Source organism: Miniopterus natalensis, chromosome 9 (genome assembly GCF_054644295.1).
Source record: "Miniopterus natalensis isolate mMinNat1 chromosome 9, mMinNat1.hap1, whole genome shotgun sequence".
Lineage (NCBI taxonomy): Eukaryota > Metazoa > Chordata > Mammalia > Chiroptera > Miniopteridae > Miniopterus > Miniopterus natalensis.
In genome coordinates this window covers 27,289,422-27,315,002 of record NC_142089.1, presented here as the reverse complement: position 1 = coordinate 27,315,002, position 25,581 = coordinate 27,289,422, and the positions used below count along the sequence as shown (strand labels likewise).

At 41.3% G+C, this 25,581-nt stretch overlaps 1 protein-coding gene across 2 annotated transcripts; it reads left to right on the top strand.

Annotated features, from left to right (window-relative positions):
* Nucleotides 1–1,776: 1,776 nt before the first annotated feature.
* Nucleotides 1,777–25,054, top strand: ATPAF1 (ATP synthase mitochondrial F1 complex assembly factor 1). Of its 2 annotated transcripts, XM_087820411.1 has the most exons (9): nucleotides 1,777–2,111; nucleotides 5,827–5,935; nucleotides 9,390–9,440; nucleotides 10,033–10,095; nucleotides 12,772–12,822; nucleotides 13,963–14,010; nucleotides 17,185–17,280; nucleotides 18,096–18,203; nucleotides 22,206–25,054. In XM_087820411.1, the coding sequence occupies exons 1-9, from the start codon at nucleotides 1,777–1,779 to the stop codon at nucleotides 22,398–22,400; spliced, it is 1,056 nt and encodes a 351-aa protein (XP_087676537.1). In that variant the 3' UTR covers nucleotides 22,401–25,054. The 2 variants fall into 2 exon arrangements, with proteins under 2 accessions (XP_087676537.1, XP_016054781.1); XM_016199295.2 differs by lacking the exon at nucleotides 1,777–2,111 and having other exon boundaries at nucleotides 5,904–5,935; nucleotides 9,394–9,440.
* Nucleotides 25,055–25,581: the final 527 nt, after the last annotated feature.

The following is a 25,581-nucleotide window of genomic DNA, read 5'->3' as shown; positions in this document are numbered from 1 at the left end:
TCTCACTTGAATTATTAGTCTCCCTGTAGGGTGACAAATCATCCTAGTTTGCCTGGGTCTGAGGAGGTTTCCAGGATTGAGGACTTTCTATGCTAAAACCAGGAAAGTCCCAAGTAAACCAGGACAAACTGGTCACCCTTGAGAGAGCTTCCATCCTGGCACCCCATGCCCCATATTCCACCAGCAGCCAGAATGATACTTTAAAAAGTAGATCATGTTACTTCTCTGCTGAAGGCCTACGAAACCCTGAGCAATCTAACTGCCCTTTCCTGTACTTCCTTCACGCAATGACCTCCTTGGTGCTCCACAAGCAGGGCAAGCGTGCTTCTGCATCAGGGTCTTTCCTCTATCTGGAAGGCTCTTCCCCTAGATACCCATACACATCATTCCCTCATTTCCTTCGGGTCTCTGCTCAAGTATCCCATATCTCTATTCTCTTAGCCTGCTTTTTCTTTTTCTTTTTTAATGAATAGCATGTATCATCACCTAACATGATATATATATTTATCGTATCTCACCCCACTAGAATGTAAGCTCCCTAAATTAATGCAAACAAGGAAATAAACACCTAAGAACTTCGGATAGTCATAACTGCTATGAGGAGACAAAAATGTAATGAGAAGAATATAAGGGATGGGGGATTGCATCAAGAAAAGCACCTTTGAGGTAGGTGCTGACTTGTGAACCGAGCCCTAAATGATAAGGCAACCATGTGTAAATCCAAGTAGAGGGATCAGCCAGTACAACGACCCTAAGGCATGTACAGGCTGGCACATTCGAAGGACTTACTGAGTCCACCACACTACTCCCAGCATAGGCCACAGCCCAGAGCCAATCTCCATGAGTATAAGCTGGACTGAGCAGATTTGAAGGCTCTGTCCCTGCCCCTTGGGGGTCCACCATTCAGGAAGGATTTCTTTCAGGTAAGACCCAGACAGAAAGGACTTCCATGGAGGCAAAATGATTGGTGCCATCGCAGAGGGCCTAATCGAGGCCTGACCCTGTGCTGGGAGCAGGAGAGACACAGAGGTGTTGATGCCACTGTTCCTGACCCCAGGAGCTCACAGCCATGTTCAGGGGGGTGAAATAGAGGGTGGCATTGGGTGAAGAGAGGAAAAAGAAACTATTCCAGGGATCAAAAATAGCCTAAATAAAGCCTTGGCAGGACAAGTCCAGGTGTCTTTTTGGAGAGGAGAGGAGTTCAATTGGTCCAGAGTTCAAGATGGATATCAGGAAGCAGAGGGAGACAGGGCTTTGGAGGCTGCTGGCATCTTGAAAAGAGTTCAGGCCTCGGTAGAACTTGGACAAGTCGCTTACGGGCTCTCAGCCTTTTTTCCCATCTGTAAAATGAGGGAGAAACCTGCCTCGCAGCGTGTGAAGCAGATAGTGTCCCGCACATAGAAACGCTGAGTAAAGAGAAGCTGCTCTTGTTATTACAATTGATGAAAGGACCTTCGATGCTGAAGGTCATCTACTACAGCAAGTGCCAAGAGAATTTAAAAGGGAGCAAGCTCGGTGAGGACCTGCAGATCCGAGCGGCTTTCAAGAGGACACTTGGAGAGCCGAGGCTGCGGGTACGGAGGCGGCGGGCGTAAATCCGGGCAGGCTCCAAGGAGGAGGCGGGCGACGGCACGGGACGTGCAGAGCGCGCGGACCCGGCGGGAGCGTTGAGACCCTACCTCCCCGCCCCCGGCCCTTCTGCCTGCCCCTGCTTCCGGAACCTTGGGCGCGCGGAACCTCAAGGCCGGAGCGCCGGCGCGGCGGACCCGGAACCCGATGGAGCGGACGCGCGGGCAGCCGGCCGAGGCCGACGCGCCTGAGGACGAGAACGAGGAGGAGGAGGTGGGGGCAGCTATGGCTGCCGTGGCGGCGGCGGCGGGAGGCGCGGGCCCGGCCGTCCTGCAGGTGGCTGGCCTCTACCGCGGCCTGTGCGCGGTGCGGAGCCGCGCCCTGGGCCTGGGGCTCGTGTCACCCGCGCAGCTGCGCGTGTTCCCGGTGCGCTGCGCCTCTCGCCAGCCCGCGGGGGGTGCCGACGGCTGCAGGGTCGAGGCCGAGCTCGAGACCAACCCTTTCTACGACCGCTACCGGGACAAGATCCAGCAGCTGCGCAGGTGCGGGCCCCCGAAGGCCGGCGGTGGGCCGGGAGGAGGGGCGGCGCTCGGCCGGCGTTTCTGCCGCGTCTGACTCATAAAGTGCAGAGTGTTTACAACGGCCCCGCGAGGTGGGCAGTGTTGCTGTCCCCCCTCGGCAGAGATGTATCTAGGCTCAGAGAGGCAAGATCATTTGCCTCATGTCACACAGCTAGTGTCAGAGCTGAGAGTGTCCGCAAAGCCCTGGCTTTTTCGCCGTTGTCTGCCTTTGTGCTTTAGTTCTCAAAGACTCTTAACAGCCCTTATGAAGCAGGCAGCTCCAAGACACCTGTCCTTTCAGAAATGGAAAAATGGAGCCTTTCAGAGAAGGGACTTGACTTCCTCAAGGTCACATACTGAATCAGCTGAGGCCTAGCCTAGAACTGGTGTTCACAAGCTCCTAGCTAGAGTCCTGAATGCAAAGAAGGGACATTGAAGGTGGGAGCAGGGCCTCAAAGAGTAGTGGTGTCACAGTTGGATCTTCAATAGAACCCTCTCATTAAGGTTAGAAAACTGAGAATCAGAGAGTAAGAAACCTGCCCAAGAACACACTGCTGGTTGGGATTCATCTGTCTTGGAATCCAGGGTTCCTAACACTACCCCGCAGCTTCCAGATGAAAGGACCTGGAAATTAGAGGAAGCTGAGGTGAGTGGTTGGGGGTCATGGAAGGGTCTGAAGAGTTGAAGTGGAAAGAGCTGAAGGAGATCAAAGGTTAATTAAAGGGGCTTGGGAGAGAATCTGGCAGGGTGGGCAGGCAGTTGTCTTATGAAAGGAAACCAATGACTTGAACTATAACTTCATTGAATTCTGTCTCATCTCTACTTCAGCAACCTTAATTTACTCCTCCATCATCTTCACCTTGACTCTTGCTGTCATCTAGCTAGTCTTCCCTACTCCAGTCTTGGACCGCTCTGCCCCAGTCTATCTCACTACTGCTATAGTGACCTTTCTTTTTGAAAGAATAATGGAATAAATGAATGAATATTTTTGCTCTCCTTCCAAAAGCATTCAGATATACTCAAGTATTTGTCATCTTAAAACCCTTTTCTTGGCCTACATTTCTCTTGAGCTTTTTCATTGATTCCTTGCAGAAACAGGCATCTCAGGAGAGTTGTCTACTCATACTCTGAATATTTCACAACTCCTCTAGTTACTCATGAACAAATGAATGGCGAGTTTTACTCTCTTTCCCCACTAGATCATTCCCGTCAACATTTTCATGTACTGCTATGTGAGCTTTCCACTGACCTCTGGATACTGTCCATATTCCTTCATGTTCCTCACAAGGCTCTTATGCTGTGAGCCTTGTCTCCCTAACTTTATTACCAAAACTTCCTTTGGGCACTATGGTCTAGCACAACGGAATACAGGAATGGGATTGGGGAAGGATGTTCCAGGTAAGGGGAGCAGCAGGAGCAAAGGTACAGAGACACAAAACCACCTCAAACCATTTGGGAATGTTTGAGCAAATTGTCATCACATGCCCATAGCATTTTACAGTACTTATTTACATGTCTGTCCTTCGTAATAGATAGGAAGCTCCTTGAGGTGGGAACTCTGTCTTAATTATATTTGTATCCCCAGAGCCCAGCAAGGTAAACAACAAGCAAGGGACAACAAAGTTTGTTGAATGAATGAAAAAGAGAGGGGAAAGGGTAAATCCTAGAAGCAGCTGAGTGAGACAAGTTGGGGAGATAGGAGGGAAAGCTGTGTGGATACAAAAAGGAAAAGAGCGTGAGGTTGAGGTAGATGAAAAGGAAGATATGAAAGTAGGGCCCAAAAAAGTGTCAGTAGAACCTGAGACAAGTTAAGGGAAGAGGCAAAACCGGGCCTGACCTTAGGACTGCCCAGGATCAAACACATAGGAAGATATGAGATTATCGTTGTTAATCCTCATCTGAAGATACTTTTTCCATTGCTTTTTCAGACAGAAGGAAAGGGAGGGAGGGAGGAGGAGGAGGGGAGAGAGAGAGGTCAACTGGTTGTGAGAGACATCATCTGGTTGCCTCTCATAGGCAGGCTGACCGGGGCAGGGAACAAACCTGCAACCAAGGTATGTGCCCTTGACTGGGAATCAAACCTGTGACCCTTTGGTGTGTGGGCTGACACTAACCGCTTAGCAACACCTGCCAGAGCAATGAGATATTTTAAAAGGACTCACAGTCCTGATTGGTTAGTACTGGAGCATACTTACTAAAATGTGGGCTCTTAAGAATACCAGCCACAGATGTGATGTGAGCCAAAAGCAGGACAAGGCTGTATGCCCTGCTGACTCCATTCCACCCAAAAACTGGGTTTTTACATCATACTCTACATTGGTGAGTTGGGAGGATTTGATCTAGCTTCAGGCCCACTATGTCTAGAGTGTGGACAAACTCGAGTGTTTCCAGAGAGCAGGTCCACAGTGAGGAAGGAAAGATTCACAAGTCACGTATATGAAAAGCGGCCAAAAGAAAAAAAGAAATTTTACCTAGAGAAGAGAAACTTAAGGGGTGAAATAATAGTGCTTTTCAAGTACTCATATAAAAGGAATTAGACATTTTCTCTTATTCCTGAGGGTGAAAGATAGAGAGAAATTTAGACTCAGAACATTTTAATAATAAAAGACGTCCAAGGCAGAAGTGCAAAGACTCCATTGCCTAAGCCACCCCTCACTGTCTACCCATTCATCATGGGAGGCCCAGGTGTGGCTGTGGACACTGGCAGCACCAACCCAGGTTCTGGCACTTGCAGCCCTGCCTAGGTAGTTGCCACAGCCCACTGGGCAGGACTTCTTGAGCCACTCTACACTGAGGAGCTGGCCCACTAGGGACGGAAAGAAGATGCATTCATGTACATGGCAGTGAAGGATGTGGTGTTTACTGTAACCTCTGGAAAGGAGTTTTATGGAAGAAGGGCCCCCTGCAGTGCCTTGACCAGCCAAGATTCCACCAGAGTGAGCAAGATGTGCTTGGATCTTGTAGATAACACCCATGACATTACAGGTCTTATGGCCGAGGAGCTGGAGTCTTCACCAAAGTGTATAGAGCCAAATATGACATCATTGGCTACACAGCCTGAAGAATTCTTAACAAGGACGGCAGCCCCAACCTGGACTTCAGGCCTGAAGACCAGCCCCATTTTGACATAAAGGAAAAATTCTGATGTTCTGTCTACAGGAGCAGGTTTTTTGAGAGAGGGTCAGGGAGATACTCAGGTGCTAAATCTTCTGCAAAATAGGCTGCCTGGAGGCTCCGAACCACCTACATCTGAATAAACAGATGTTTAACCTGGGGAGAAGATGTCCAAGAACTAAATGTTCAAGTGAAAGCTTGACACCTAGTAGGAATGCTATTGAATTCCTGCCTGAGGAGGTGACCCAGAAAAATGACCTCAGAGTCCCCTTCCCATCTTGAGGATTTGAATTCCAAGTACCCAGAGTGTAAGTACCTGAGGGGCCAAGCTCTCCGTCACCCTAGGGAATACTCTGCAGGAGAAAAGGTTACACAGGCTTCTTGAAGATTAACAATAGTTGAATAACTAGACTTTTTCCACTTTTTGATTTGTAGGCCTGTACTCAGGCCTAACTAACTGAAAGCAAATCCTTCAGCCTCTGAATACTTGTGTCCCCTCTCTGTAGAAGTGGAACATGATTCTTTGTTCTTTCCAAATACGAAAAGGACCCAGTGGTTTAATTTTTGTTTTACCTTTGATCAGGTCTGACCCAGCTGCTTTTGAGTCCCGACTGGAGAAGCGCAGTGAGTTTCGGAAGCAGCCAGTGGGGCACTCCAGGCAAGGTGACTTTATCAAATGTGTGGAACAGAAGGTAAGACCTGTTCCTTTTTGTGTTGTTGGCTCACCGGTGCTCTACACACTCAAACCCGACCCATATCCTGAAAGTGGGCTCATTAATGGGGCAGCTGGATGACCAGAACATAGCCTCTCTCTACTCAGCTCAGTCTGATTCCATAAATGGAATCCTACTCTTTCTGGCAAATTACTGTGGTCGTGTAGACATAGAGGGATGGAAAAGGTAGTCGCTGTTCCCAGGGGTACGGTGAGTGATCAAAGTAAGGCACACATGGCAGTGGGCTGTAGACATCGTGGTGGGGGCAAAAAAGTGCTTAATAGCTGTTGTTATCCCTAAATAAGGATCAAAGCTGGGGAAAAGCATGCTGAAAGCTATGTATAGGAAAATCTGAGGCAGTGCTTTTCAGACTTTTTGACCATGACCCACAGTAAGAAATAAATTTTACATTGTTATTCAGTTCACAAATAAGTATATGATTGTAACCGAAACAAAATTTTTACAAAACAATACTTTTGCTACTTGCAATGTACTATTATTATTTATCTTATCTTTTTAAAAACTTTGGCCACTAAATTGATTTGAACCGATGATTTGAAAAATACTTATCTAGGGTGATGCACAGAACTAATTGGAGTGGGAGAAGCCAAAACCAGGGAGAATGTACCGTAGTCCAGGTGTGGGCTGTGTGTATCTGAAATAAGGTAGTTACAGTGGGAAATTGGGATTCTACATTGTGTTTTAAAATGAGAAATGTTTCTTTTTCTTGGAGAATAACTTTTTTTGCTTTGGGTATCCTAAGTTTTAAGAGAATCCACTCAGTCTTTTAATACGTTGTTAATTAGAATAAGAGCAATAGTCAGTGGGTTAATCATTATAAGGTTGGGGAGCAAATTCAACCTCCTATGACAAACATAGTTTACAACTTTATGTGAACAAACAAATTTACTACAAATATTTTAACATATGTAATTCTTTGTAATAAAGTTATAGTGCCAATTATCTTTACTGTATTATAAACTTTCAATATTATATGGGAAAGCTCTTTGCCCCTTTTTGTAGACAGAGTTAGAAATTCAACTTTATGATAAGATGCAGAATAAGTAAAGGTTTCATTTATATTATGGCAACTCTTAGGTAAATATTTACTTACTGTCTTATCTAGCTACCCAGAGGAAGGCTAATTAATGGCTCCATTTCTGAAGCCTCTTCTTTACTTTGAGTTATTGGTTCCTATCACGTGAGATCTAACATCTCCTTTTGCAATAATTTTTTGTAATTCTCCCTTTTCTATCCTGAAATGTAGACATTATAACCCAACTATACACATAATTTCAGGGGGCAAACATCAATATAATGTCTAACTGTAATATAAAGGAAAGTATTTTTAAATAAAATACATATGTTAGTATGTGAGTTCTTAGGCACAACTATTCTTTGAGACCTAATGCAGTCATTAGACGCTTTCACCTACATGTGAAATCACTGTGAATACATAAGCAGCAAAAGCTGACTGGTGCAGGGGTGTTATGTTGGTAATTATAAAACCCCCAGACCATGAACAGTGTTGTAATCAGTGACCCTCATGAGATTCCACAATACAGCCTTCTCTCAAGTTACATAGTAGTTGCATTTCTGAAAAATTTAGTGTTTATTAAAGTTGTGTTTTTAAAAAAAGAGGGAGAGAAAGAAAACAGAGTTAGGTTCCAGGCCCTGGTAATTATAAAAAGGTTTTTCACCTGCAAGGATGTCTGACTAGACATTGAGCAGTTGTGCAGGATGAAGGAAAGTTCTTCGTTATGTAGAACTCATCTTTAAAATTGCAGCTCATTTAGCATCCCTGCCCCTCCCATAAATGCAGGTGTCACCATTCAGTCAATTATTGTGATAAAAAAATCCCACAGATTTCAAAATAATGTACTCATTTAAATTTCTTATGTGCTCTTGAGACTTAAGCACATAGTTTCAGTTATAATTTTAGTTACCTTCACTGGTTCTCAAGTGTACGTTTTTTTCACATTTTAACATCTTTGAAATTGTCTTAAAATTGATAATGAAATATAAGTATTGTGTTATTGTTTAATTGGCATCATTTTCTGATACATAAAATAATGGTGCTTAAGATCAGTGGTGTCTCTGATTAGATAAAATGCAATAAGCTTAAATTTTTTATTTCTGTAATTGAAAGTGGAAATGAAGAATGAACTGGAGGGACACTGTACAAAAAAAATACATCAGGCTTAGTGATTGAAAGGTGAAGGCAGTTGAGAAAATGGAGGGTTTTGTTTGTTTTGTTTTCACAATATACCTAAAGGTGAGTGGTAAGAAAATGAAATCAATTATCTTTTTTGGATAGTTTACATATGAAGGAAAGACTGCATTAGGATGCTGTCAGTGGACAGGGGTATGACCAGAAAGACCAGGGTATATCCAGTAGGTTTTTCTACACCAGGTTTTTGTCTAATTTGTGGGTAAGAATTCTATGGACATAATTTATGAAAGGTTTGGATTTATTAACACACAGAGTAATGAAATGCAGGGTTTTATGCAGAAAATGTTTTCCCTCTTCAGAATCCTAGGTGTAGCTTATACTCCTTCCCTCTGAAAGGCATGGTCTTGAACTGAGAGACTCAGTGGAAGACTCAGAACAACCCCTGCCCACTATCAGAAACAACTCAAAATAGGATTTCCTTACTATAGCCTTTATCAGAGATAATGGATTAAGAGAGAAAATAATCACTTTCAGTTGTTCTTGGCCTTTTTTGAGGGGAAGTCTAATTTGATGGAAGGAATATTAAGATTGAGTACTAAAGAAAAAATGCCCGGCCGGGCGTGGCTCAGCGGTTGAGCGATGACCTAGGATCCAGGCAATCGGGGTTCAATTCCCGGTCAGGGCACATGCCCAGGTTGTGGGCTCCATCCCCAGTTGGGGGCGTGCAGGAGGCGGCCGATCAGTGACTCTCTCATCATTGATGTTTCTGTCTCTCTGTCTCCCTCTCCTTTCCTCTCTCTGAAATCAATAAAGATATATTTTTTTTAAAAAAAGAAAAAACTATCGTCCTCTTAGGATGTCTCCCATCAGAAGTGCTGTCACAGATAGGAAGCACCTCCTCTGTGGCTCACTGTGGAGCAGATCAGAAGACAGAGCACAGAAAACCCAAGCAGGCCTCATTCTGGGAAGGAGTCCCATATATCTACAGTGGCAGGCATACCATGCATTCTCAGTACTAGTAGATACTGGTTACTAACAAAGAAATTCTTTCTCATCTCTATCTCAGAAGCCTAGTCAAGGAAAAGTTGCCTCACAAACAACAACTCTAAGAACAGTATGTACAGTTACTGTATGGAGTGGAGAGAAATGAGTTCTTAGGTAGAAATTTACTAAATGAGATATTAGGCACCTCATCTAGCTTAGTGGTCTTTTTCTTCTGAGTAAAATACAGATTAATATCCTGTCTATCATATATTTCAGGCAGACACTTTGGGGAAGCAGCCTATGAGCAGAGGATTCACTAAGGACAAGGTAGGTTTCTAATTAAATATGCAAGTTTGAAGCCACATGGAACATCTATAATAAGAGACTGCAAATTTGAACACATTTACTATGGTTTGGTGATTTTGTGATTTACCAGCTGTGGAGATAAGAAATATTTTTATGAATTTTTGTGTCCTTGACATGACCTCTAGCATAGTGTGGGTCCTGGAGGTGCTAGAGGAAATAAAATGATACCTTTTTTTGTAAGAATTTGTTTTTAAAAATCAAATAAAAACATGTTTACTCTGTCATTTAATTTGCAAATAAGGAGCCACTCCTGGCAGAATAGCAGTTAAAGATAACCAAACTCTCCTCTTACCAGTTGCAAAGTGCTGCAGTGCTCCTTGTGAGGGTGAAGGATTTAGGAAGTACCTGTAGATACTCCCCAGAATAGAACTGCAAAAACCTGGACTTGGGGGCTCACTTCCCCGAGCATACTGGTTTTCTTATATTTGTTCTCTACTTCCTTAAGATCTGATGCATTGTCCTGACATGTTGCTTCCCACAAGGGTTACAGGTAAAGTTAAGCTGTTTCATTTCTAAATTGTAGGTGTTAATTGCCTTTTATTTTCTCTTTCAGACTCTCAGTTCAATCTTTAACATTGAGATGGTGAAAGACAAAACTGCAGAAGAAATAAAGCAGGTAATGAATGAAAATAGGTTGACATACTTTATGAAAATGTGTGCTCTGTGAACCAAATCTGAAAGTAGAAAGGAGCATACATTTCCTGACACCTCTTTCTGGCCATAGATAGCAAAAGTGATGAATTACATGGAAAAATAGTGGCATAAGAAAACTTGTCTTTCTTGGTCTGACTCCTGTATATATAATCAACTCACATTTCCCCTTTCTTTTTTATTCCTATTGCCCACATCTTATTTAAAATCATCACTACTTTATACCTAGATTACTATGATACCTTTCTAAATAGGTTTTCCTGCCCTTATTTCTCACTTCCCCTGTCATATCCTCACCAGTTGAATCCTCTTAATTAAAAGTTCCGCTTTCATTATGGAAAAGCATAATTTATTGGTTAAGAACACAGACTCTGGAACTAAGCTGCCTATTTTAAGTCCTAGCTCTGCCCACTTACTAGCTGAATGACTTTGATAAGTTAGGTAACCCTCAGAGTCTTAGTTTCCCTATCTGTAAAGTGGAGATAATAATAGTATTTACCCCATAGAATTATTTGGGGAATTAAACAAGTTAATATTTGTAAAGCACTTAAAACAGTTCCTGGCACTGAGCAAGTGCTATATTTGTATTTTTAAATAAATGAATAAAAATATTATGTTAGTAACCTGCTCACAAATGTTCGATGACTTCCCATATTCCTTTGCTTGGCATTCAGGGTCCTCCACTATTATAGGATTTTCTGTAGGAAGTTTCCTGAACACCTTCCTTCAAAGCACTCTTGATCTATTCTTCCTGTTTGGTCATTTCATTGCTATTTAAATGTTCATGTGCATGATTCTTTTCTCTAATTAGATTATAATATGCTACTTATGGGCATTCCTTATAGTTCTGTGAATTGTATTTTAGGTATATTGAGAGAATCAGAATAATAAAAGCAGTATACCATGTGTCGAGCACTGTACTTAGTGCTTCATATGCACTACTTCATTAAATTCTCATGACCACTTTGTAAAGTAGGTACTTTATTCCCAGTTTACCATTGAAGAAAATTTAACTTAAAGAGGTTAAGTAACTTAATAAGTGATAGAGCTAGGACTCAAACCCATGTCTGTTTACTCTGCATCATATTCCCTTATGGGAAGTTGTGCCAGTTGCCCTGGTTTTCCATTGAGTGTTAGATCATTCATTTCAGCAAGCATTTATTGAATACCTATTACATGTCAGGCTCTGTGCTAGATGAAAATAAATGAGAGAATCCCCTACTCTCAAGGAGCTTTAGCCTGGTGGAAGGACAGACACAAAAATAAGGACAGCACAGGGTTTTAACCTCTGTTAATAGAGGCTTATGCAAAGTCTCAAGGAACCCTCAGCTGCCTTTGGGAAGAAGTGCCAAAGGAAGGTGACACCAAGCATATCTTTTAGGGGAAAGAGAAGCCAGGCCCTGGAGTCCTCCTGATCATATGACAAATATCATTTAGACATATAATTTTAGATACAAATTTGTGTGTTTTTAAATAATTTTGAGTAACTAAGGTCAACTATATTGGGAAACATCTATCAGTCTTATGTATTTCAGTGTTGATTCATAAACTATCTGCTAATATAAACTAAATAAAAATAAGCAGATATGTTATCCTTAAAATGAGAAGACTGTGTTTTGACATGAAAAATAAAAGCAAAGCAACCTTAGGCTGTATTGATAGAGTGATTTGCCCAAGTCCTTTTGTGCTCTGTGTTGGCTAGATCACACTTTGTTAGTATCTTCAGTTAGGACCCCATTTTAATGGAAATGTTAACAAAGCAGAGCAGCTTTAAAGGAGGGTGACCCATTCTTCAGCACCAGCTGGGATGTCACCTTGGCTATGATGTCTTCCCCTGCTTCGATGCCTTTGCTAATGTTATCATTCTCTGCTTAGAATGTGTCTCTTATCTTCTACCCTACCTGTTTGTCATCCTAGACTTCCTATTCACCTGGCTAACTCCTGATCATTTTTCAAAATATACAACAAGTGTCCCCTCCTCTGGCACTCATTCCCTAACTTGGGTTAAGGTCCTCTTTGTTGCCCTCAGAGCACCTTGGCTTTGGTTTGCATTGTAATTCTGTTGTGCTAAGCACAAACCTACATTATTTTAACTCATCTTCACAACAATCCTGTGAGGTTGATACAATTGCTATTTTACTGATTGTTATATAGATATTATTTATTTTTCAGTAATTTGCCCAAAGTAGCACATCTAGCAAATGATTGGAGCTGGGATTTGTATCCAGGTCTGCCTTACTCCAGACCCTGGGTTCTGAGTGACTGATGTCCTACTCTCTGAGAAAGCCCACAATTGGCTAGGGAGTTTGGGTTTGGGGAAGGAAGAGAGAAGATACGGAAAAAAAAAAAAAGAGCTTGTCTATTACACACAAGGCACGTCATGAGAAAAATGATTAACAAGGTCATAGAATCCATTTCTCTGACAGGAATTTGTTATTAAGAGTTACAGTTTAATCATCTAGAAGAGTAGATGGTATTAAATCTTTTTGTAATCATGTACTAGTAATAAAAGCATTGCGTTGGGTTTTCCTCTCTGTTATCAAATAGCATGTTACTGTGAGTAATGAAAGCTGTCATCATTTCTTGGTGCAGGTTGAAAAGATTACCCACATGTCACAGACATACTCTCTTTTTTGTACAGATTTGGCAGCAGTATTTTGCAGCAAAAGATACAGTCTACGCAGTTATTCCTGTAAGTAGTTTGGAGGGGAAAATGAGAGTGTTATAGCATGAAGGTCAGGTCTCTAACCTTAGCAGGCAGTTGCTTTTACTTTTCCTATGTTTATTGCCTCTTGAGAACTTACGTTTATAGCTCTGACGGTTTTTATTATGCCCTGAGTACCAAAGATTGGAAGCTCCATATGGTATATTTATGGCTCTTGTTTTCCCTCTTTCTGGCTTAGAAATGTCTCCTTGAGTCAAGTCTCTGACAAGGGAGCATGGTGTAAGTTCATGTTGCTGAGCAATTTCCAAGTCTTTTATTTCTTTTTGGTATTTTCCAAGCTATTGGAATTTAACACAGGACCTCTAGCATAAGTTTCTTCCCTTCTTATCTATAAGTGACCTGTACGTGAGCTGACTTGGAGCCTTCTAATCTTTTTCTGGCATTTCCCCTTATCAAGTGGCATTTTCTTGTGGGTTTTTTGTTTGTTTGTTTGTTTTGCTTTGTTTTCCTTCTTGAAATTGCTGTTGTGGAGATAGTCACTGGCCACTGCTTGACCATTGCAATCAGCACTTGATGTACTGGGTTATCAACTAGTTCTTTAATTGTTCTTCTTCCCTGAAGAGGAAGTAGCCTACAGTAATACTGTTTATATCAAGCACATAAATATATACAAGCTTGCATGTATAATTATAAGATTAAGGAGAAAAACTTATAGATGGAAAAATAAAGCCAGGCCTTTTGGTTATAGTGAGGGTATTGCTATTTTTTTCTACCTCTTATACATATATACCCTTGCCCTTCATAAGTTCAACAGCCAAAGGATCTGCACTTCTGTGATATTTTAGATCTCTAATACTGGCTTATTTGAATGGGGCTTTTTATCCTTCCCTCAGACAGACTTAGTAACCTGATGTCTCAGACAGTTGGCACAGTCCCCTGGAGAGTTTGAAGCATTTGGAGTATACACTGTTCACAGCAAATTCTGATACTGAACAGCAAAGAATACATCTGGTTTTTCCTGTCTGTCATGAGAGGCATTTGTAAATGATGAAAGTTAGATTGTTTTAGTTGTAGTTTAGTTCTAGAGTTCAGTCTTGGTGAATTTAAGTGTGATTGCGGCCTTGTATGTGTTTTTGTTTGTGAACTTTATTCCTTTCTAACCTACAGGAAGAGAAGTTTGATTTGATCTGGAGCCGGGCTCAATCCTGTCCAACAGTAAGTTTCTGGATTGCTGACAAACAAGGATGTTTTCTAACCAATCTCATCATCTTCCATACTATCTCATGTTATAGTTCTATTTATTTAACAAAGATGATGATATGTTGATTGTACTGATAAATGAAGTTTTTAGCCTTGTAGCATCATCTGAGTTTTGTCCAGTAAGTCTCTGGCTTGTTAGATACATCTCAGCCCTTTCTGATAAGGATCTTAATCAACAGTATAAGTAAATGTTGGATGCAGCACCTGAGACCATAATATTTTCAACTTTCCTTAAGTGTCTGTTTTATTAGCAGTTTTCTTGTCAGTTTTGGCCATGCTATGCTGATTATGTGTACCTAAAAGGAATTATGAGACTGTTGCTATAGTAATGAGTTACCAGAAGACCTAAGGGAAGGGGAAAGGTGAGGTGGACCAGCTGACTTGGTGTTGGTAATAATTTCTATGATTCTCAGAAAGAAAGAAAAAATTCCAAACATTACCAAGAGAAAATAAAAAACATTTAAGTAAATGGAGAGATATACCATGTTCATGGACTGGATGACTCCATATTGTTGTCATTTCTCCCCAAATTGATCTCTAGAATATAACCCCAATTAAAATCCCAATAGACTTTTTTTAAAAGAAGTTGCCAAACTGATTTTAAAAATTTATTTGGATATCCAAAAGACCTAGACTAACAAAACAATTTTGAAAATGGGCAAAGTTAGAGGATTTACATTACCTCATTTCAGGACTTATTGTAAGCTATAGTAATGAAGACCTTATGTGATAAAAATAGACATATAGACCAGTGGAATAGAGAATCCAGAAATAGACCAACATATATGTGGTCAGTTGTTTTTCAGCAAAGGGGCCAAGGTAATTAAATGGGAGAATGGATATTATTCTTACCTCATACCATATCCAACAATTAACTCAAAATAGAGTATAGAATCTTAGTGATCTTGGGTTTAGCAAAGATTTCTTAAGTACATTACAAAAAGCACAAACTATTGAAAGAATCGATAAATTACATTTTATCAAAATAAAAGTTTTCTACTTTATACTCATGTTCACAGCAGCATTAGTCACCATAGCCGAAAGGTGGAAGCAATCCAAATATCCATTGATAGATGAATGGATAAATAAAATGTGGATGTGTGTGTATGTATATATATGTATGTATATAAAATAGAATATTATTCAGCTTTAAAAAGGAAGGATATTCTTACACATGCCACGATGCATATGTACCTTGAAGATATTATGCTAAGTGAAATAAGCCAGTCACAAAAGGACAGATACTGTATGATTCCACATATGTGTGAGGTACTTTGTTGTAGACAAATTTATAGACAGAAAGTAGAATGGTGGTTGGCAGGGATGACGGGGAAAGGAAATAGGGAATTCTTTTTTAATGAATATGAAGTTTCAGCTTGGGAAGGTGATAAGAATGTAAAATGGTACAACCACTTTGAAAACAGTGTGGCGGTTTCCCTATTATTTATTTATTTATTTATTTATTTACTTTTTGCTAATCCTCACCCGAGGATATTTTTTCCATTGCTTTTCAGAGAGAGAATGGAAGGGGGGGAGAGGGGGAGAGAGAGAGAAACATGTGAGAGAGACACATCCATCAGTTGCCTCTGGCTCACACCCCAGTCAGGGTGGGGTAGAACCTGCAACCCAGGTAGGTACCCTTGACCAGGAATCGTGGTCTGCAGGCCAACGCTCTAACCACTGAGCCAAACCGGACAGGGGATGTGGCAGTTTCTTTAAAAGTTAAGCATATACCTGCCATACTACCTGGCCATTCTACTACTAGATATTTTCCCAAGAGAACTGAAAGCACATGTACGTACAATGACTGGTACACAAATGTTCATAGTAACCTTATTTATAATAACAAAATACTGAAAAATACCCAAATCTATCACAGGTGAATGAATAAAAGAATTGTTGTATGTGTGTACATATATACAATGGAATAATATTCAGGAATTGAAAGGAAAGAACTATTGATATATGCAACAACATGGGTAGATCACAAAATAATTATGCTGAATGAAAGAAGCCAAACCAAAAAGAAGTACAGGTTCTGTGGTTCCGTTTATACAAAATTCTAGAACATGCAAGCTGACGGTAGTGACAGAAACCAAATCAGTGGTTGCTTAGGGACAGCTGGGGAGAAGGTATTAATTACAAAGGGACTTTTTGAAGAAGATGTTCATTATGTTGATTGTGGTGATGGTTTCATAGTATACATATATTAAAACTCATCTAATTGAGTGCTTCTGATATGTGTAACTTCTTATACTTCACGTATACCTCAATAAAGCTCTTTTTTTTTTTTCTCCTAATAAGGGGCCAACTACTAGATAGGCACTGAGGTTATCTTATCTAATAATAATAAAACAGCCTGAGTGGCTGGCAATAAGGAGACAATTCCATGACTGATGCATGTTGAACTGATTATACTTTATATTCTCGCATCATTCTCTCCTCCACCACTCATCCCCAGTTCTAAACATCTCAAGCATAAGACTAATCATTTCTTGGTGTTTAGAGCTGCAGTATCAGCCTCAGATGACAGAGTATGAACTGATTACAGTAAATGGAACAAAAAGTTAATTCAGCAGCATTAGGAAGTTTAGAAATTGAAAAAACCCAGATGTTCATCAATTGAAGAATAGATACATTTTGGTAAACTTCTGTAGTAGAATTCCATACAACAGTGAAAATAATGAGTTATAGTTGTCTATGTGGATAAATCTCAGAGGTATAATGTGAAGTGAAAAAAGCAAGTTGCAAAAGTATACATATAGTTTGATAAGATTTATGTTTCAAAACATGCAAACAGTACTGTTACTTGTTTATGGATATGCACATACACATTAAAAGTATATAAACCTGAAAGGGAATGGCAGTCAGCAAATGCAGGATAGATGTTACTCTGCAGTGGGATTGGAATGGGTTACATAGAGCTTCAGTTGGATATCTAATGTTTTCTTTCTTAGGTGGGTTGGGAAATGTATGTATGTTTGTTACTTTACTATGCATGAATTTCATAATTTTAAAAAATGTTTTCAATCAAACATTGAAGAAATGGAGTGAATGATACAGGTGGTTGGACATAGAGGAAATGATTTTATTTATTCATCTACCTCCTTGTGTGTTTGTTTCCCACAGTTTCTGTGTGCACTACCAAGAAGGGAAGGCTATGAGTTCTTTGTAGGACAATGGTCAGGCACTGAACTCCACTTCACTGCACTTATAAATATTCAGGTAGGTGGCTTATGCTCATCCCTGAGAGGAAAGAGGCCTACGCCTTTGTGGGTCCATGAGCCCTTGCTGAGGCTTGAGGACACAGAATATCTACTGACCCTAGCAATACTTAGATATTGATAATTAAAAGGACTCTTGCTGAAAGTTTAGAGATGGAAACCAGAGATCTTTTTTGAATGTCTAGTTATTTCCTCCAACAGTTTATGAGGACTTTAGCTTTGAACCCAGACTGTCTTCCTAGACTGGGTTGGGGTCTGGTAACCATTCCCTGTCCATTCTTCATGAAATTATGATGCTCTCATTCTTTTCCCCCTACCCCTCACCCACATTGTACTTTAAAACTGCACATTACAAATCTGGCCCATGTGCAAACTCTCCAGCTGTTTGCTACAGCTTAAAAGAGCTCAGTCTTCAGAGCCAGCCAAGGGGAGTAGATTTCAGCTGTGAGATGCACTAGTCCATAAAAGTGGCAATTACACAGGCATATTGCTTTCTTTAGAACTTGATTTGGTAGCTGCTTGTGCCGTTTTGTTTTTAAATATATGGCCATGATGAAGGATTCACTGCCTACTGTAAACATTTTCTGGGAAAAGAGCCAAACCTTTTTCAATCGAAGACACAAATAACACTGTGCAAACTGTCACTTTCACCGTGCCATAGCAGGCCTGACCATCCCCACACACACCAGTCCTCTGACTCACTAGACACCCTCGGGGCTGGTAAGAGTCAGAATTTCCTCCAGACTCTCTGTTGCTCTGAAATTGCAGTTTTGTTGTGGTACCTTATTGAGTCTTGATAAGTGTTCCTCCTTACAGACCCGAGGGGAAGCTGCGGCCAGCCAGCTGATTTTATATCACTACCCTGAACTTAAGGCAGAAAAGGGCATAGTACTGATGACAGCAGAAATGGATTCTACATTTCTGGTAAGAATCAACTTTTACCTCTTTGGATTTACCTGTTAACCCTGAAGGTAGTATTCTTAGGCAAAAGCTCAGGAGAGATAAAATTCAAGAGATCTACATGTATTTGTTTCTTACTCAAAGTTGACAATAACAAGGTCTTGCTCAAGCTCTTCCAAGTTGAAGTTAGTACAGAGCTTCAACCACTCTAACAGTTGTGAAGTCCAGATGCTCTGAAAACATTCTGCACCTATTACCTTTCTAAAATTCTGACGTGAAAACACATCAGGCCCTTGGGGTTGTAGATAAGAAACTGGACAAGTAAAAGGCTTTATCTTAAGTGCAGGGAAGAATGCAAAGTCTAGACTAGTTTTCAATCTTTTATCATCCACACTGTTCATATGCATAACATTCCTCGTACATAGTGATTTCTCTGCCCCTTTTCCCATTCCCTGGAGAGAGCATCAAAGATCAACCATATGCCCATAGGTAGTGATATCCATTGTGTTTGTTCTCTCTGTGTATCCAGGGCCAGGAGCAGTTTTATAATTACTGTACAACCTGTTTGTTTAGCCTTTGCTCATTTTAGTCTCATTTATCTGACAGCATTTAAATTCAGGATGTCCTCAAGATACTGGCCACTTTCATGCCTCTTTTCCCTGAGATTTTTCTTTACAACACCCACTATTTTTCCTCTCTCTTACCAGCTACAGACTAGCATTTCAGCTAGTATTACAGTAGCAGCAAGTCCCAAGTTTTGGACACAGTTGGGACACTACTTCCCAATCTAGTATTCCTGAACCTGTTCCGTCCCCTTTCTCCTCTTCTTTCTTCCACCCATCACACTCAACTGGAAGTTACCCAAAATCCCATCCAGAAGAATGGAGTTGCCATTAACTGAGATAGACAGGATTGCAGGAGGAAAAGGTTCGGAAGGAAGATCAGGAGCTCAGTCGTGGGCACATTAAATCTGAGATGCCTATTAGATTTGCAAATAGTTAGACAGTTAAATATATGAGCCTGGAGTGCGGAGGAGAGGTCCCGGCTGGAGGTGTAAATATGGGAGTTGTCAACATGCAGACTGCTATTTAAAGCCATGAGACTGAATGAAATCACCAAGGAAATAAATGGAGATGGAAAAGGGAAGAGGTCTGAGAACTGAGCCCTGTGGAAATGAGGAAGCATCGGCAAAGAAGATTTAAACAGGTGATGTAGGTAGAAGACTAAGATGGTAGAATGCTCTGGAAGCTGAGATACAGTGTTTCAAGGAATCGGGAGTGCTCAGCTAGCCAAATCTCACTTGCTGGTAGGGAAAATGAGATGAGGACTGAGGATTTACTACATTTCACAAATGGAAGTCATGGGCGACCTTTTACAGGACATTTCAAAAGGAGCAGGATAAACACATACTTAGAGTGCATTTAAGAGAGTATGGGAAGAGAAGTTAGCCCAGCCAGCGTGGCTCAGTGGTTGAGCATCAACCTATGGTCCAGAAGATGGCGGTTCGATTCCCAGTCGGGGCACATGCCTGGGTTTTGGGCTCAATCCCCAGTGGGGGGCATGCAGGAGGCAGCCGATCAATGACTCTCTCTGATCATTGATGTTTCTATCTCTCTCTCTCCCTCTCCCTTCCTCTCTTTGAAATCAATAAAGATACATTTTTTTAAAAAAGAAAGAAAATGAAAAGACATCTATGTAATACTTTTTTAAAAAAGAGAAATTTGAGTAAATATAAACAAGTCTTTGAAAGGGTTTTCTTTGAGGGGAAGGAGAGAATGGGGGCAATAGCTGGAGGGAGAAGTGGGAATGAGTGTTTTTTGTTTTGTTTTAAATATGGGAGAAATATTTGTATGCTGATGGAAAGGTCAAGTAGAGATGGAAATATTGATAATGTGTAGAAAGAGGAGAGACATGTCGAAGTGAGATTTTTGAGTGGGTAAGTCTGGGAATGAGAAAAATATAAAAACGGGAGATGTCAGGATATAAGGACACAAATACAGTTAAATGGCTAGAGGTGGTAGTAGCCTGTAGGATAGAACAGCTAAAACAGAGGTGAGGGGCCCGGGGCACCTCCACAAAGCCCCTAGGACTCTGCTGTTAGAATAGCATTGTTCTAGAGTGCGCACAGCTGAGATAACCCCCACCTCCACCATCCTAAGCCTCAAATAAAAATTGATTGTCAGAGGCCCTGCAGTTCAGGGGCTCAGGGAATGGTGATATCTGCCTCGGATTATGGCACTGCACTTGCTTTAGAAATGGTTTACTCTCGAGGCATGTTTGAGTATAAAAAGGTAAAATTGATAAAGCAGAGTTAATGACCTTGATCGATTTTAATGATCTTGCCCTACCAGAAACAGTATCAGGGTGAAGTGGAGGGAGTACCAGCCTGGGAGTCCAGAGGTCTGCTCCTTTCTCTGCTCCTTGCTAGTCACATGATCTTGGGCCTATCCCTGGACCTCATCTGCTTTGGTTTCCTGGCTTATTAAATGAGGACTGGGTGATCTCTGAGGCCTCTTCCAGCTCTGAAATTCTATTAATTTGAAATAGCCAGCATTTTGGAAAAAGGCTTTTGATTGAAGATCCAGTCTCCGAGATTAGTGCCTGCTTGTGAGAAAATGACCTGAAAGCCCCACAGGAGGGAGTGGAGATAAAGTGGCCTAGAGTATTTATAACCCATCTTCATCATTCCATAGCTAGACATAGTGCACTCTTGACAGTCAGTTTTACGGGGAACTTTCCATTATCCTTTGGGGTTGGGTTTTGGCTGTAGGAACATAATGATAATGAATAAATGCCTCTGACTAGCTAGAACTATAGAATGTACAGATAGCAAAAGTAAGAGTTGTTTGAAGTAACTCTTTTGTAAGGTTTCAAGAATTTAGCCAATGTCCTGACCCCACCTCTGTTACATAGAGCGGTCTGCCATTTCCCTGCCTCTGAGCTTTTCAGAAGGTGGCCCCTTTTCTTACCTGGGGCTCTGCTGGTGCATTAGTTATTAGTTAGAAATGGCTGCATAGCAAATTACTCCAAACTTAGTGGCTTAAAACAAAAATTTATTACCTCATGATTTCTGTAGGTTAGGAATTCAGGAGCAGCATAGCTGGGTAGTTCTGGTTCAGTCTCATGACGTTGCTGTCAAGATGTTGGCTAGGGCCACAGCCATCTGAAAGCTGATTGGGCTTCAGGATCTACCTCTCACCCCACTCTCATGGCTGTTGGCAGGAGGCCTCGTTTCCTTGCCATGCTGGCTTCTCTGTAGGGCTACTTAAATGTCCTCATGACATAGCAATTGAATTTCCCAGGGCAAGTGATTCGAGAGAGAGCAAGACAGAAACTACAGTGTCTTTTGTGATTAATAGCAGAAGTCATTCTCCATCATACCACTGCAGTCTGCTGGAAGCAAGTCAGTAAGTACATCCTGCACTCAAGGAAAGGAAACTAGGGTCCATCAAGGGAGAGTGTCCTAGAATCTGTGGACAAAATGTAAAACTATCACAGCTGGCTTTGGCACTAGTTTTCTGACTGAGGTGGTATTAGGAACAGGTTTTATTTGAGTATGCCTGGTTAGTTAGGAACTTAGTACTCACACACTAGTGCTTGGAGCTGGGTAACTATTGTTGTTTTTCCCCCCCTTGAAATATACTTAACAGTTATAAAGGAACTGAATGAAGAGGGAAATTTTGAGCATATGCATTAATTTATTCAAATATTCACCAGATGTCACTATGTGCAGGGATGTGAAACAAGCACATATACTTTAGAGGAATTATACTAGAGAAGATAGACAAAAAAAGAAAAGGAAAAAGAGGACAAATACAGTAAAGTATGATAAATACTGTGATAGAGGTAAGCATGGGGTAATTTGGATGCATAGACGGGGGGCACCTAAGACTTCGGAGACCAGGGAGTTGGGAAGCTTCCTAAAGCAGTGTCTCCTGGGAGAGGGCCCACTCGCCACAGGAACTCAAAAACAGAGCATTGCGGTCCTGTGCAGGGAGGGACCTCACCATTCTTTTTACCTTCCAGAATGTTGCTGAAGCACAGTGCATTGCCAACCAAGTTCAGCTCTTCTATGCCACTGATCGGAAGGAGACCTACGCGTTAGTGGAGACCTTTAACTTCAGACCAAATGAATTCAAGTATATGTCTGTCATCGCTGAACTGGAGCAAAGTGGACTTGGAGCGGAACTGAAATGTACCCAGAACCAGGATAAGACTTAGAGCTATAAGGGTTGGCTCCTTACAGAGTCTGCTCAGCCCTGGATAGTCTAGAGCCCACCCACCCCCTTGAACTCTCAGGAGCTCAGCATCTATAATGTGCAGTCTCTAAGGAGTTGCCCTGTGTGTTTATGCAAGAAGGAATCATGGAGGTGAGCCCTATTACTTGATATTCAGGAACAAAGGCAGCCAAACATTCTGATAATTATCACTCAGCATACTTGAGGTTTCCTTTTTAAGTATTTGACGTCATAATCAGAGACAGCCAAGGATCTGCAGGATTGTTGACTTGATTTTACACACTAACATTTTCTTACAAGTGCATTTGCATTCTGGACATTTTGACTGCATAGCTCCCAAATGCACATAGTTCCTCATCTTTATAAATTTGTGATAGGATAAGCTTGAAGACCTGCTATAGTTAGATATGGGCTCTAGGTATTCTTCCCATGTGCCAGTTATCTGGCCAAAAGCATAATCCAAGTATCCTATTTAGACTCTAGAACAACCAGATATTGCAATCAGGATTAAGCCTTCATCTAGATGCTCCCAGAGTTGCCTTTAATGTAGCTGGCTTGAAGCATCAGTAGATTTCAGGTAAACTTAAACACACAGGTACAGTGCCTGCGTATTTTTAAACCATGGTCTGTGGCATCTGCTGCTCTAACTTGCCTTTTAGAAGCTGTGTATTTGGAGGGGGTGAATCAGTGCAGTGTAAATAAATCAACTTTTTTGTAAGGAAGGATCAGTCCAGATTTGCATGTTTTTGTGTTATTGGCTTTTTTAAAAAACTCTAAGCCATGCTAGTATTATATGAAAAAGTGGGTGGAAGCAAATGTTCCCACTTTGGGTGTGGAGAAAATACAGCAATAAAATAAAATCCTGTTTACAGTATTTGTTACACTCAGCAGTGGAATCTAAGCTATTTGCTGTCCATAGGGTCATTGCTATGAGCTGATTTGATCAAAACTCATCTTTGGAGTCAGTAGTTGCTTGAAACACCAAAAATGAGAAAGGAGCTCTCCAGTTCCATGTGGTTTGTAGTATCACTGTTGTGGCTTCAAGATCAGTGATAGAGGAGGGTGGTGGTTACACACCAGCCTTCGGAACCTGAGATCCCAGCCCCAATGCCCACCATTATCATTGTCACCTTCCTTACTACACCTTTCTTATTCTTGCTCTGACATGCTCCACTTTGTCTGCTGCGGCCTGAGATCTGGTTGTATGACACTGAATATGGTGAGTGGGAATGGAACCAGTAGTTACAGTTCCTGTGTATGTTTGTTTTCTTCATTACAGGTTGGGCCTATCCCCAAGCTCTTTAAAAAGGGTTGGACTTCCCATTATTTTCTGAGCTATGTCTTTTTTGTTGTACCTCTGAGTCTGTATAGAAAGAGACAGACAGTGTTTGTTTAACCTGGAAAAGCTGCTAGCAAGCCTTTCACAATTTCTCTAATGACTGAGCTGTTTGCTAACGCAAATTCTGGACCTTCCTCTGGTCCTGACAGTTCACATTTTGAGAAACTCGGATCTGGATGTTTTGAGTCCCAGGAATCTTTAGTATCTGTTGGAGTTGCTATTGTGGGTATCCAGTTATGTTTGTTTTCCCATCTGGCCAGTTCCTAACCTTAGAACATTTTCATAACACCTCCACCAGAGGGTGAGAAAATGATGGGGAAAGAAATAAGGACTGGCTGCTCATTTTACTGTTCCTCCCATCTTTACCCTATATCCCCTCTTGCCAAGGAAGGCTTTGTCCATGGATAGTTACATTAGACGTGATCAAAGGACCATCTGGCTGTTCTTTATATTTACCTAGCAAGATCTGGCAAAGAACTAAAAGAGCATTGTAACATTAGTCAGTAAATTTGTGTGCTGGAGCAAAATGGTGTTATAGAAAGTGGACAGGCTTTAGAGTTAAATGAGTTCAGATGTCAGTGTTGCAATTCATTAGCTCTATAATATTGAAGAAATGACTTAAACTATAATTCTGCTTCTTCATCTATAAAATAAGGATGATAACAATAGTATCTACCTCATAGGATTATTGTGAGAATTAAATTAATTTATAGACTAAGGTAGACTTGCTTAATGTCACCTCCCTTTCTCTTGTCTACTTCCCCTGCCTGTCATTAAAGACCAGCACAAATTAACATTTCAGATGTGCAGATCATTCTTCATTCCAGTTGAACAAGCAAACCTTATCTTTCAGGTTCTCAAGCTTTAAGTGGAAGCAGAATTACCTTGAGCACTTCAAAATGCAGATTCCCAAGTCCCAAACCTCAGCCTGCTGAATCATAATCTTTGCAGAGATTTTGTGCTGGGAATCTGCACTTTAATATGTGCTCCATATTATTTAGATGTAGGTAATTCACCAGCCACACTTTGAGAACCTGGCCTTATGCGTTCTTCACAAAAAATGCCAGGTCTTCCTTTCCTATGGACATTAACTGTAGAATTGGATTCCTCTGTCCTTTGCCTCCTGTAGTGGTTCCCTTTGCATAAATTATATTTATTTATTTATGTATCTTTTGCCCTCACTAAGACTGTGAGCTCCTTGAGGGCCAGGCTTTATCTCCATTCCCAGTGCCAAGGACATGGCCTGGAACATAGAAGACGTTTGTTGAATAAATGACTGACATGGATTTTAGCCAAAATGTTATCTTGTGTGTGTACCTATATTTAAATACTCTGAATTTAAGAGAATCTCTTAACACTTAGATTGAGAACTTATTGAGTAGGAATATTCGTAATCCAAGGAACCAAATTATACACAAAGTCTCTGTAAGTCACCGGTCTGCTGGGCTGTCTGCTCAGTACCATTCAGTAGTTGCTCACAGAGCACCTGCTCCGCCAGTCACACTAGGTGCTCACACAGAGGATGGGTAGGATCATCCCTGCTCTCAAGCTCTGTTCCAGCCACCGCTGTGTCTCTCTGGCCTCTGATTCTGGGCCCCACATCTAGCACCTCATCATAGTTTGCCTTGTCTTGTTCTCAGGAGGTTTATGCTGCTACTTCTTTCTTCTCCAACCAGTTTGGAAGCAGTAGCCACATGTTCTTTTGTTTGTTTCAGTCTCCATAATACTGACCTTTTGTTCCGCCTTGGAGAAGAGGTACAAATGCCTCCTTCCCCAGTCCTTTGATTTAGCACTGACTCAGCGTTCATTAATATTTAGTGGGCAC